Raw genomic sequence first — 10658 nt, forward strand, 5'->3', positions numbered from 1 at the left:
CTCCCTTCCTTCCCAGGACTTAACTGCCAGTTTGTGCTGCTTCATCCCCTCACCTGGCCCCCCAACCTGCCTCCTATCTGGCAGCTATCAGTTTGTTCTAAAGAGAGAGTTTTTATATCAACCAGTTTGCTTGTAAATTTAACCCTTTGTACGCCATAAGCATCTATAGACACAGTACATTCAAAATATCGTTGTGTGGCGTGAACTGGTTAATTGTTTTAGTAACGGCTCTTTTTCTGGTGGCACCTCTGAGAGGAGACGAGTCCTGCCTTCTTAGGGCTTCCCTTCCACCAGGGGAAACAGACTCAGACGCTCGCAGGAAGTGTCTGGGAGGACAGAGGGACTGGTCGAGACCTTCTTACTGGAGGATATGGGGTTTGGTCTGAGTTTTAGTGGGTGAAATGTGTGGGAAGAGTGAGCAGTAGTTGGGGGATGTGGTGTGGACGAGCTTCAAGAGCCATCTGTCCACACCAGTGATGGCGAAACTTTTGAGCTCGGCGTGTCAGCGTTTTGAAAAACCCGAACTTAACTCTGGTGCCGTGTCACATATAGAAATTTTTTGATCTTTGCAACCATAGTAAAACAAAGACTTATCTTTTTGATATTTATTTTATATATTTAACTGCCATTTAACTAGTTCTGCCACTAATTGGGGCCCTGGCACAAGAGGAAATTCTGGTTTGGTTTACCCACGTCGACCTGTGGGAAGGCGTGTTACAGGTGAGCTCATCAGAGGACTCGTTTACCACTTTCATAGTCAGTGAGAGGTCAGGGACTGTTCGCGTGGGCATTCTGAAATAAAGCTACTGACTCGTAGGATTGCAGTGAGATTTGGCATATATTGAAGTGCAAGGCGTAGTACTGAGTCTGAGCTAGAGTTTTAATGAACCAAAGTGTTCATGTTACGGCCAGCAGGCAGCGTACCTCACAGAGGAGACAGCCTGCTCTTCATTATACTAGCCCTAGACCTGGCTTTATTGTAACGTGGGCTGTTATGGATGGAAGCAGTGTGAGAAGTTGGTTAAATTTCCTCAGAGCTCAGAAATAGTAGCTAAGGGAAATTGCTAACATGAATTCTTAAAAATTTACAGTTTGTGGATATGTGATCTTCCGATGTGCAAATGCTCAGAAAAATGCATTCCGGAAAAATCCCGCTGACCCAAAGCTTGCACGTAAGCACTGGTTTTCTATTTATCGCATTTGTATTGCATGAATAGCATGTCTCTATTTGCCTGCATGTCATCACCAATGTGTTTTTATTTTCATATAGATTTAAAGACCATTCATACTTCAACGGGAAAGAATCTTCTAGTTTCCGGATGGTGGGGCTTCGTTCGCCACCCCAACTACTTGGGCGACCTCATCATGGCCCTGGCCTGGTCCCTCCCGTGTGGTGAGTACCAGGAGCGCTCACCTGACTCCGTCCACAGGGGTGTCTTCGTTGGGACACCGTGGGCAGAGCCCAGGCAGACGCTCCTCCCTGTGTGGACACGCGGGGCCTCGTTCTGGCTTCTGGGGGAGTTAGGGACTCCCAGGGCCTGAAGTTTTCCTCGAAACTTCTAAAAGCAAATGTGCCGTTTTAAACTGTGCCCGATGCTTTTGGCTAAGCAGCACCTGTGGGAATTAATTTCACTTGTTATCCCACTCAGTGGACACACTGGGACCCTGCCCTGAGCAGCAGCGAAGGCCGATCTGTCTTCTACCAGCGGGCCTGCTCGGCCGCCCCCACCCCACTGAGCACCAGGGGCCGACGGGAGGTTTGCCTCCAGTGGGAGGACGAACGACCTGATCAGGGTGGGTGGTTAGAGACGATTAATCACACTTATCTGATGAGCTTTTAGTTCAGATCCCGCCTCTGCCGCCGCCAGCGGGACCTTCCGAACTGGCTTGGGGAAAGCAGAACTGGATATGGTGCTTTGGGACACACAACACTGACGGCTGTTCCCGTCCCCCCCCACCCCCAGGTTTCCAGCATGTCCTGCCCTACTTCTACGTGGTCTACTTCACCGTGCTGCTCGTGCACCGCGAGGCCCGGGACGAGCGCCAGTGCAGGAGGAAGTACGGCCTGGCGTGGGACCAGTACTGCCAGCGCGTGCCCTACCGCATCGTCCCCTACGTGTACTGACCTCCCGCCGCACCCAAAGGGGCCTTCGCGCGTCGCACTGAGAGGTTCTGTAAGCGCCTTTCTGAGCCGGGACTGTGGAGCCAAGTAGTCAGTCTTTTACGATAGCCCCGAGTATGATTTCCAAATCACAGCATTTAACGCGAGGAAAGACAAAGATGTTAAGACTTTGCACTCAAATAGGAAATGTCTAGCCCTTAAAAATCTGCAAGCCAGTGACATTATTGCCCTGAGAAGAACACTTTCCATGTTTATGGGTTTGATTTTAAAATGCCGGTATTGTTTTATAAACACTGTTACAAGGACAGTGGAGTGTGTTTTACTGCAGGAAGAGAATAGCATTTGCCTTCAAGTTGAAGTAAGAGGTTATTAGCAGCGCTGTTCAAGGGACACCATTCGTAGTAGCTTGCTTACCCTGAACTTCTGAACCTGCATTCAGAAATGTAAATACATAGCCTTTATGTAATATATGGTGACTCTGGGTTTCTCTGTACAGTATTTTGAATGTGAAATAATTGTCAGGACTAAGTATCTTAACAAAAACATTTGCAGTATTTTAAATTAAGTTCTGTAAAGTAATACATGTGAATTATAATTTTTGAAACAGAATTCATTTGGTATTTTGTAAAAGATGCTATTAAGACATAGGAAGGTTATTTTTCTTAATCCAAAGTTTGCAAATTAGGCTTTTCTACCTCAATTGCAGGTGTTTGTTTGCCTTTATAAACTTGCAAATAGAAAAAAAAATATTAGAATAAATATATATTTTTGGAGTAACAGCCCTATTTAAACATTTTTACACAGGTTGGTGGTTGAAGACTTGCCATTTCAGGCTAATATTTTTATATGTTTTTGACTTTTTTAAACTGTGTTTTTGCTACTGCTGAGCTCATGCAGTTTATACTGTATTTTGTACATTCTTTATGTTCCAAAACTCTGCTGCCTGTAAGGGAGTGTGGTATTCAGCTAAAAACAATGCAAGGGAATAGTTTAAAATCCTTTCTCTTAGTCTAATAGGTGTAGCTTTAGCTGTTAAATTCTAGTTAATAGTCTCATGATTAATTGTTCTGTAAGGAAAGCAAATCCACTAAACTTCTGTATTTGAATTTCAGTTCTCAGTACCTTAGCATCTAGTAAGTAAGGACAGTGCAGATGTTGAGTTGAAGGATGGATTTCACATGAGCCACGTGGGTCTGCGCGTGCGTTAGTTCAGGGCCGTGCACAGAGGTGGGTGTGCGTAGCGCCCTGTACTCTGCAGACACTGCTTCCCCCTGGCTCACCAGGGCGGCTCTGGGGACGGAGGAAGGGTGCGGACTCTCCCCCAGAATGAGAAAGTGCCTGACACCAGTTACCTTTTGCTTCTTGTGTTTTAAGTTGGAAATAAAGAGATAGGACCTGGAGCCTTGGTTTTCCTTCCTTTGCGTGTAACTCTGGGATCACCGAGACCGGAACGGGCGTCCTTAGGTTACACGCCCCCAGACATCTTTCCCTTTTTGTTTGCGACGCTCCTGGACCACAGGGCACCCATAGCCACAAGGGAGAACGGGCGCCTACCTGCACACGCACGGCCTGGAACAGGTACACCTGGTCAGAGTCCACATGTACCTGGTGTGGGACGGGAGTTTATTTCGCATGCTTCTCACACAGCAGGGCGACCTGCATGGTGATCCAGTGACTGGGCGGTCTCCTTGTGGGCAGGAACACCGACGTTAAGCAGTGCGAAGGGGAGCCGGTCGTTGTGGAAATGGACGACCTCTGAGGCGTCTGATAAACCGGGCACTCGAAGGTGTGGCCTTCCGACTCCGGCGGGTTAGCAGCGGCTGGTGCCTCGGTGGAAACCTGAGAGAGAACCCAGCAGTCCGGCTGCACAGCTCAACCCACCCACAGCGCGCGTTTCCTACGTGCCTGACCTGGGGGCTTGTTAGGAGCTAAACATCCTGAAGGTCGGGGGCTGTGTAACTGCACATGGGAGGACGCCTGGAGGGTGTCATCTTAAAGGGTAACCACGGCTTCCTAGAGTGCCTGTTCTTGAGAAGTGACGGTGGCTGTTGGTATAACAGCTACTTTAGATCCTGGCGATATTTGGGGCTTTTGTAAACGTGTTCGTGTCTCGGACTGCAGCTGGGGGGCCTCCACCTTCCTGAGCCTCCGAGTTAAAAAGTATCCAATTTCCCCCGTGACCCAGGGGACGTGGGGGCCCCCAGGCGGCATGACGAACACTGGGGTGCTGACCTTGGTTGGCAGGAAGTAGATTTCCGGGAAATGGCAGCATATCTCGCGGGGCAGCGAGTCCTCTAGTATCTTCTCTTCGGGGTTCCACCTTGCTCCCTCGATGAATAATCCGAAAATGTGAGCCCCAATGTGTGAGGGGTCTGTGCTCTACGATCAAAGAGAAGTGCCGTCAGCGGCGCCCGGGCGGGACCCTGCCCGGACCAGACGCTCCACTGGGGACGGGCCTGGAGGAAGTGGACGGCTCCCCGCCAGCTGTGGGGGGCCGGTCCCTGTACTGGGGAGCTGTTGCCGGGTGCGACTGAGACCTGAAACAAGTGCGTAGGCTCTGCATGTCCTCATCCTGAGCTGACAAGTGTTTCAAACACAGTAAAACCCCACATTTCCAGAAGGACCGTCTCCGGCCCAGCCTTTCAGAAGACAGATCATAAAAGGGGTCAGACTCTGTCCCCTGCTTCTACCCAGGCAGCTACGAGATTCGTGGAGGCTCTGGGAGGGACTTGGGAGCTTATCCAAATGACATTAAAAGGGGTGGACGAGCTGCTGATCGATTCTGTTAAGCAGAAAACTTGGTTGGCAGCAGCTCCAATTCTGGGGTGTCTCCAAGGGGGGCTGGAAGGCAACTTGCTCTCCCCCACTGTGTGGAGGGGCGGGGTGGCCGGTGCAGTGCCCCCAAAGGTTTCGTCTGCTCTGATTGGGCAGGTCCCTGGAGAAGGGACGGGCACCTTGTCCCGAGCTCGCCCTCCAGGCTGCCTGGCCCTTGAGAAGTGACGGTGGGAGAGAGGACGGTGAGGGCACGTGGACCTGAAGGGGGACTGGGCCTTGTGTATCCTGCCTGCCTGGCGCCTGGCACGTGCTCAGAGCGGAGTAAGGTCTGCGGAGGAAATGAGGGAGTGCTCTTCCCGACCCGAGCATCCGGTACCTTGAAGGCTCTCCTGACCAGGTTGAGCGTCTTCTGGACGATGATGGAGAACTCCTCCTCTTTGGGGCCAATGGTGCTGGGGATCACCTGGTGGGTGAAGGTGAGGGCGTCCGTGGAGATGCCGTGGGCCCTCCCGTAGTCCTGCAGCACGGCGGTCAGGAAGGCTTCGGAGAGAAGCAAGTTCCTTGTGAGTTTCAGGGACCCGGGGGCTGTGCGCATCCCCAAGGCCCCGGGTAGTGGGATGGGGGGAGCGCTGTCAGCCACACGGATGCCTCCGGGGGAGGGAAGAGGGGGAAGAGAAAGGGTCAGGAGACGCGCGAGAGGTGGGGGTGAGGCCGGGCTGGGTGCCAGGAGAGGCATTCGCTCTTCAAACATTTACCCAGTGTTTTAGGGGCTGGGGGTGCAGCAGGGAGGCAAGCGGCCCTGCTTCGCCCGCATGGAGCTTGCCGTCTAGCATTAAGCCCCCAGCACACACGGCTGTGATCCACATGGTGGACTTCTGTCCTTCCTGCTGGACGTTTGTGCGAGCAGGTGGGGCCTGGGGCCCAGCAAACGCTCACTTACTCATTCCTGCCTTCGTTCTCGTTAAACGGATACGGTAACGAAAGTGGCCGAAGCCCAGAATCAATCCCTAACGCAGTGATGGCGAACCTATGACACACGCATGTCGGGTGACACGTGAACTCATTTTTTTGGTTGGTTTTTCTTTGTTAAATGGCATTTAAATATATAAAATAAATATCAAAAATATAAGTCTGTGTTTTACTGTGGTTGCAAAGATCAAAAAATTTCTATATGTGACATGGCACCAGAGTTAAGTTAGGGTTTTTCAAAATGCTGGCACGCTGAGCTCAGAGGTTCGCCATCACTGCCCTAACAGGTGCCCATTCTCAAAATGCCGTGGCCTCTAGGAGGGGTCTAGTGTTGGCCTCTGACCTCATCAAATGAACGGCCTGGGGCTGAGGCCAGAGACACCTGCCAGGGGTGGGGGGCTCGGGGGAGTCAGTGCAGGCAGGAGGCCTGACACCTGAGGGGGACTGAGGCCAGAGGAGGGAGGGGGACTGAGGCCGGGAGGACAGGGACTGTGGTGGAAGCTGGGGGTGCGGAGGGCGGGGCTGGTCCTGGTTCCCACGCTCACCTTGTGGAAAGAAGAAAGCTGGGAGCCAGTATCTTGCAGGAAACCCTTCAAAGAAATTCTTTTCGAGTTTGGGGCTGGTGCTAGAGTGCTTCCAGGCCAAGATAAACCTCATATACCTAGAGGCAGGCAGACACAGGCGGGGATGGTGAGGGCATGACCACAGGGTCAGGCCACCCGGGGAGATCCTCCCTCCCTCCCGCCTCATCGCAATCCCTCCCCAGGCGGGAACCAGCCAGGCCTGTAAAGCTGGTGAGACCGGCTGGCAGGGGCAGGCCTTAACAGCCCCCCACCCCCAACCCCCGGGGTGTTTATGGCAGCGGGTCCCTGGCTGGGCGGGGCAGAGCCTCGCAGGCTGTTTGAGTCCCTCAGGGAGGATGACAGCCGGGAACATTCGCTCACGGCTGCAGGGACTGCAGTTGGGCACAGACTTTGGAAGGCAGCTATGCTAACCCCTATACCACCAACGCCCCAAGGTTTCCTGGGTTCAAACCCCAACACTCCCACTTGCTGGTTGGGGAGCCGTGGGCAAGTCCCCGCAGGTTTTGTGCCTCGTTTCCTCCTCTCTACGTGACAGTTCTGCTTCGTGCCCTGGGCTCACCGTGAAGGTTTGGTGACGGGGTCCGAGGACAGACCCTCGACAAAGGCCTGGCCCGCTGTGGGCGCTCAGTAAGTGTTCGGCACTCACGCCTTTCCACTGGCTGTGTATCATGTATTCAACTCGCTTAAGAAATACATGCAACTAATTCTTCGTTCTTTTCTCCTCTCCCCTCTCCCCTCGCTACTTTCACAAGACACAGTGTGGCCAGAGAATGTCCTAGGCCCGTGGTCGGCAAACTCATTAGTCAACAGAGCCAAATACCAACAGCACTTCTTCAAAACAGACTCGCCCAGGCCGAAAACCGACTTCTGCACATGGGCCACGCAGTTCCAATCGCACTGTCCGTGCGCCCGCACGTATTTTGTGGAAGAGCCACACTCAAGGGGCCAAAGAGCCGCATGTGGCTCAAGAGCCACGGTGTGCCGACCATGGCCCTAGGCTCTGTCTCTTCGAGGGCGGTGACCCTGGACGGGGCGGGACTCGGTCTCATTCCCGCGCCCTAAGGGGGAGGTAGGTCCCCCCCTCCCGCGAGGCCCAACGTGAGCGAGTGAAGCTCTGAGCCGCAGCCGGGGGGACGCGTACGGAAAGCGGCGGCCGCCCTACCGGTGGTAGATGGCCGTGTAAGCCATCTTGGCCCAGGTGTTGAAGAAATTCAGTCGCTGGATGAGGTTGTTCACCCAGGAAGCCAGGGGCTTGCACGACTTGTAGGCGTGTTTCTGTGAGGACAGAGGCACGGGCACATGGTAACATCCTTTAGTTTTTTTTTTCTGGCCCAGAGACACAAGCTGTTGCCGGGGGCAACGGGGGCGGGAGAGGCCCGGATTTGGCAGCCAGTTCCCCTCCTCACCCCACCTCCTACTTTACAACAGTCTCCTGTCCAGAGAACCCTTTGTCTCCCCCCATCACCGCACACAGCGGCCGGCTCCCCCTGGTCGTGGGAGGCCTGGGCCTGCAGCTGAACTTGGAGTTGACCAGAGCCTGGGGCGGGCCTGGGCCCTGCCAGCTGCTCCTCCCTGGGTGCCTCTTGGGGCGGGTTGGGGGTGGCGGGACCCAGGGGCCGGGGTGCTGTCAGCTGGCTTAGTTGGCACGCCCAAGACTCTAACTTGGGTTTCTAGAATTTAAAGCACATATGCCCTTCTCTAAGCACATGTATGCATAGAGCAGCCTGGGTCTTATGTAAGTACATGTGCTCTTATAATCCTTAAAAATGACATTTTTCTGAAACGTAAGGATTTAACAATACATCTTAGAGATGTGCCCAGTATATCCGCATCATCGTTTCACTGGATTCCGACGAAGAGGAATGACAGTTGTTTTCACCTTTAGGCTATTATCACCAGTCCTGGGATAGATGCCCTCAGGGGTATTCAATACCTCAGATAAATGTAGTTAAGTAGACTTGCCAAACTTCCCTCAGAGAGCTTATTAATAACAACTCGCCAAAAGTATGTCAGCACCTTTTAGTGCAGGCGCATCCTGATATCTCACCACGTGGCTATGCCACAGTCAGCCTGGTCCTGCCTGCGACGGGGCCTCTACTTCACGTCGATCAAGCCCGTAAACATGGGGGGACCCGCCCCCCCCCAACTCACCTGCCACAGCTCGGGCACTCTGGATTTAAGAAGAGAGTTGTAGATCTCCTCCAGCTCCGGGGTGAGGACGATCTTTCCTTTGATAGCCAGCTGAAGGTCTCTCAAGGATTCATGTATGACAAGCAGCAGCTTATCAAAGCGTTCGATTTCTTGCTTCAAAAAGGGCAGCAAGACACAGTGGATGAGGGGGTCGTAGCCTGGATTAAAGAAAGAGATAACATGGTGATATTTTGGCCCGGCCGGCGTGGCCCAGTGGTTGAGCATCGACCTAGGAACCAGGAGGTCACGGTTCGATTCCCGGTCAGGGCACAGGCCCTGGTTGCGGGCTTGATCCCTAGGGTGGGGCGTGCGGGAGGCAGCTGATCCATGATTCTCTCTTATCATTGATGTTTCTATCTCTCCCTCTCCCTTCCTCTCTGAAATCAATACAAACATATTTTTAAAAAAACCCAAAAAACAGAAAGCGATAGGATTTGAAAGTTACAGGAATTTCTTCTGTCCAGGGAAACCTCTCCTGCAGAGGCCAGTTAGTAAATGCTTCTGGCTTCGTGGGCCACTCCCCGCACCCCACTCCGGCCGCGTGGGTGCTGCAGGACAGCGGGAGAAGGGCTCCCTGGCTGGTTTTCTGACCATGTTTACGTATCACAAAACCTTCTTCTTTTCTCCCCCAGGGAAACATCCTTCTGACTCGCAGGCCGCACAGACGCCAGCGGCGGCCGCGTTGCCCACCACGGGCCGGACGCAGCAGCGCTTGGTTCCACAAGGAACCCTTCCGAGGGTGGAAGGGCCAGGTACCCCAGCCCAACGTGGGGCCCCTGCGAGCCTGGCCTGGCCCGGCCCTGGGCACCAGGTCTGCCCCGTCTCCTCTGGCCCCACCCCCCCTCAGCTCCTCCCTGATGTGAGAGACACATCCGCTGATAGGGTGCCTCCTGCATGTGCCCCGACCGGGGCTGGGGATGGGCCTGCAGCCCAGGTACATGCGTGACCTTGACCGGAATCGAACCTGCGACCCTTCAGTCCGAGGCTGGCGCTCTATCCACGGGGAAAACCGGCCGGGGCCAGAGCTGCTTCTCTCTGCTGCCACCGGGATTGTTTCTCCATTCTTAGTCCTGAAGCCATCACTACCGCCTCCTTCCCCAAACCCCCCCAAACCCCAATACACCGACAGCCTCCCGTTCCGCTCTGCCCTTCACCCGGCCCCGGAGGAGAAGAGGGCTTTAGCTCTCCATCTCCTCTCAGCCCCTTCCTCTGTGGCCCTTCTGTCCGTCTCTGCCCTGACCCTGACCCTAACCCAGCAATGGCGAACCTATGACACGCGTGTCAGAGGTGACACGCGAACTCATTTTTTTGGGGCTGATTCTTCTTTGTTAAATGGCATTTAAATGTATAATATAAATATATAAAAAATACAAATCTTTGTGTGACTATGGTGGCAAATAGCAAAAAATGTCTATATGTGACCCGGCACCAGAGTTCAGTTAGGATTTTTCAAAATGCTGACACGCCGAGCTCAAAAGGTTCGCCATCACTGTCCTAACCCTATCTGCCTGGTGCCAGAGTCCTGCGCTGGGGCCCGGGGGAGAGGAGGCAGGGGGAGGGGGAGGAGGGAGGACGGGGAGGGGTCCAGCCGCTCGCCTTCCAGGCCTTTATTCAGAGCCTCCCACACGGTGCCCGCCATGATGCTCCGCAAGGTGCTCTGGGCGCCCCTCCGCTCCTCCTTCTCCACCGTCATCGGCAGCCGCTTCTGCACATTGGACACCATCTCCATCACCAGATCGTCGCTGCTGGGCTCCCGGCTGCAGGGGGGGTGGAGGGAAGGGAGGGAGGGGAGAGTGAGGGCCGCAGGGGGAGGCCCATCTTCCCCAGCAGGAGACCGGGCAGGGCCGGGCGCCGCATGGGGCCCATGGAGCTTGACTCCCTTTCCACGTGAGGACTGTGAGGCATGAGACACCTGCAGGGCGGGGGGCATCTCCCCGTTTCCATGTAAAAGCTCCGTCATCTGAGCTCCTCTGCTGAACGGAAACACCCAGACTGCAAAGCAGAGGCGGCGGCAGCCG

At 54.1% G+C, this 10658-nt stretch overlaps 2 protein-coding genes across 2 annotated transcripts in view; one reads left to right on the plus strand and one right to left on the minus strand.

The window, feature by feature from the left end:
* Positions 1 to 3522, plus strand: part of LBR (lamin B receptor) — a 17196-nt gene extending 13674 nt beyond the window's left edge. The window contains exons 9-11 of the mRNA XM_006761320.2: positions 1092 to 1172; positions 1271 to 1393; positions 1965 to 3522. Coding sequence (XP_006761383.1) covers positions 1092 to 1172; positions 1271 to 1393; positions 1965 to 2125 — 365 coding nt within the window. The 3' untranslated portion in view covers positions 2126 to 3522. The remainder of the gene's footprint in view (positions 1 to 1091; positions 1173 to 1270; positions 1394 to 1964) is intronic.
* Positions 3523 to 3690: 168 nt separating this feature from the next.
* Positions 3691 to 10658, minus strand: part of DNAH14 (dynein, axonemal, heavy chain 14) — a 157968-nt gene continuing 151000 nt past the window's right edge. Inside the window, exons 72-78 of the mRNA XM_015562337.1 lie at positions 10237 to 10397; positions 8602 to 8798; positions 7613 to 7725; positions 6412 to 6527; positions 5274 to 5437; positions 4355 to 4501; positions 3691 to 3961 (exon numbers count right to left, since the gene is read on the minus strand). Coding sequence (XP_015417823.1) covers positions 3746 to 3961; positions 4355 to 4501; positions 5274 to 5437; positions 6412 to 6527; positions 7613 to 7725; positions 8602 to 8798; positions 10237 to 10397 — 1114 coding nt within the window. The 3' untranslated portion in view covers positions 3691 to 3745. The remainder of the gene's footprint in view (positions 3962 to 4354; positions 4502 to 5273; positions 5438 to 6411; positions 6528 to 7612; positions 7726 to 8601; positions 8799 to 10236; positions 10398 to 10658) is intronic.

Source organism: Myotis davidii, unplaced genomic scaffold (assembly GCF_000327345.1).
Source record: "Myotis davidii unplaced genomic scaffold, ASM32734v1 scaffold174, whole genome shotgun sequence".
NCBI lineage: Eukaryota > Metazoa > Chordata > Mammalia > Chiroptera > Vespertilionidae > Myotis > Myotis davidii.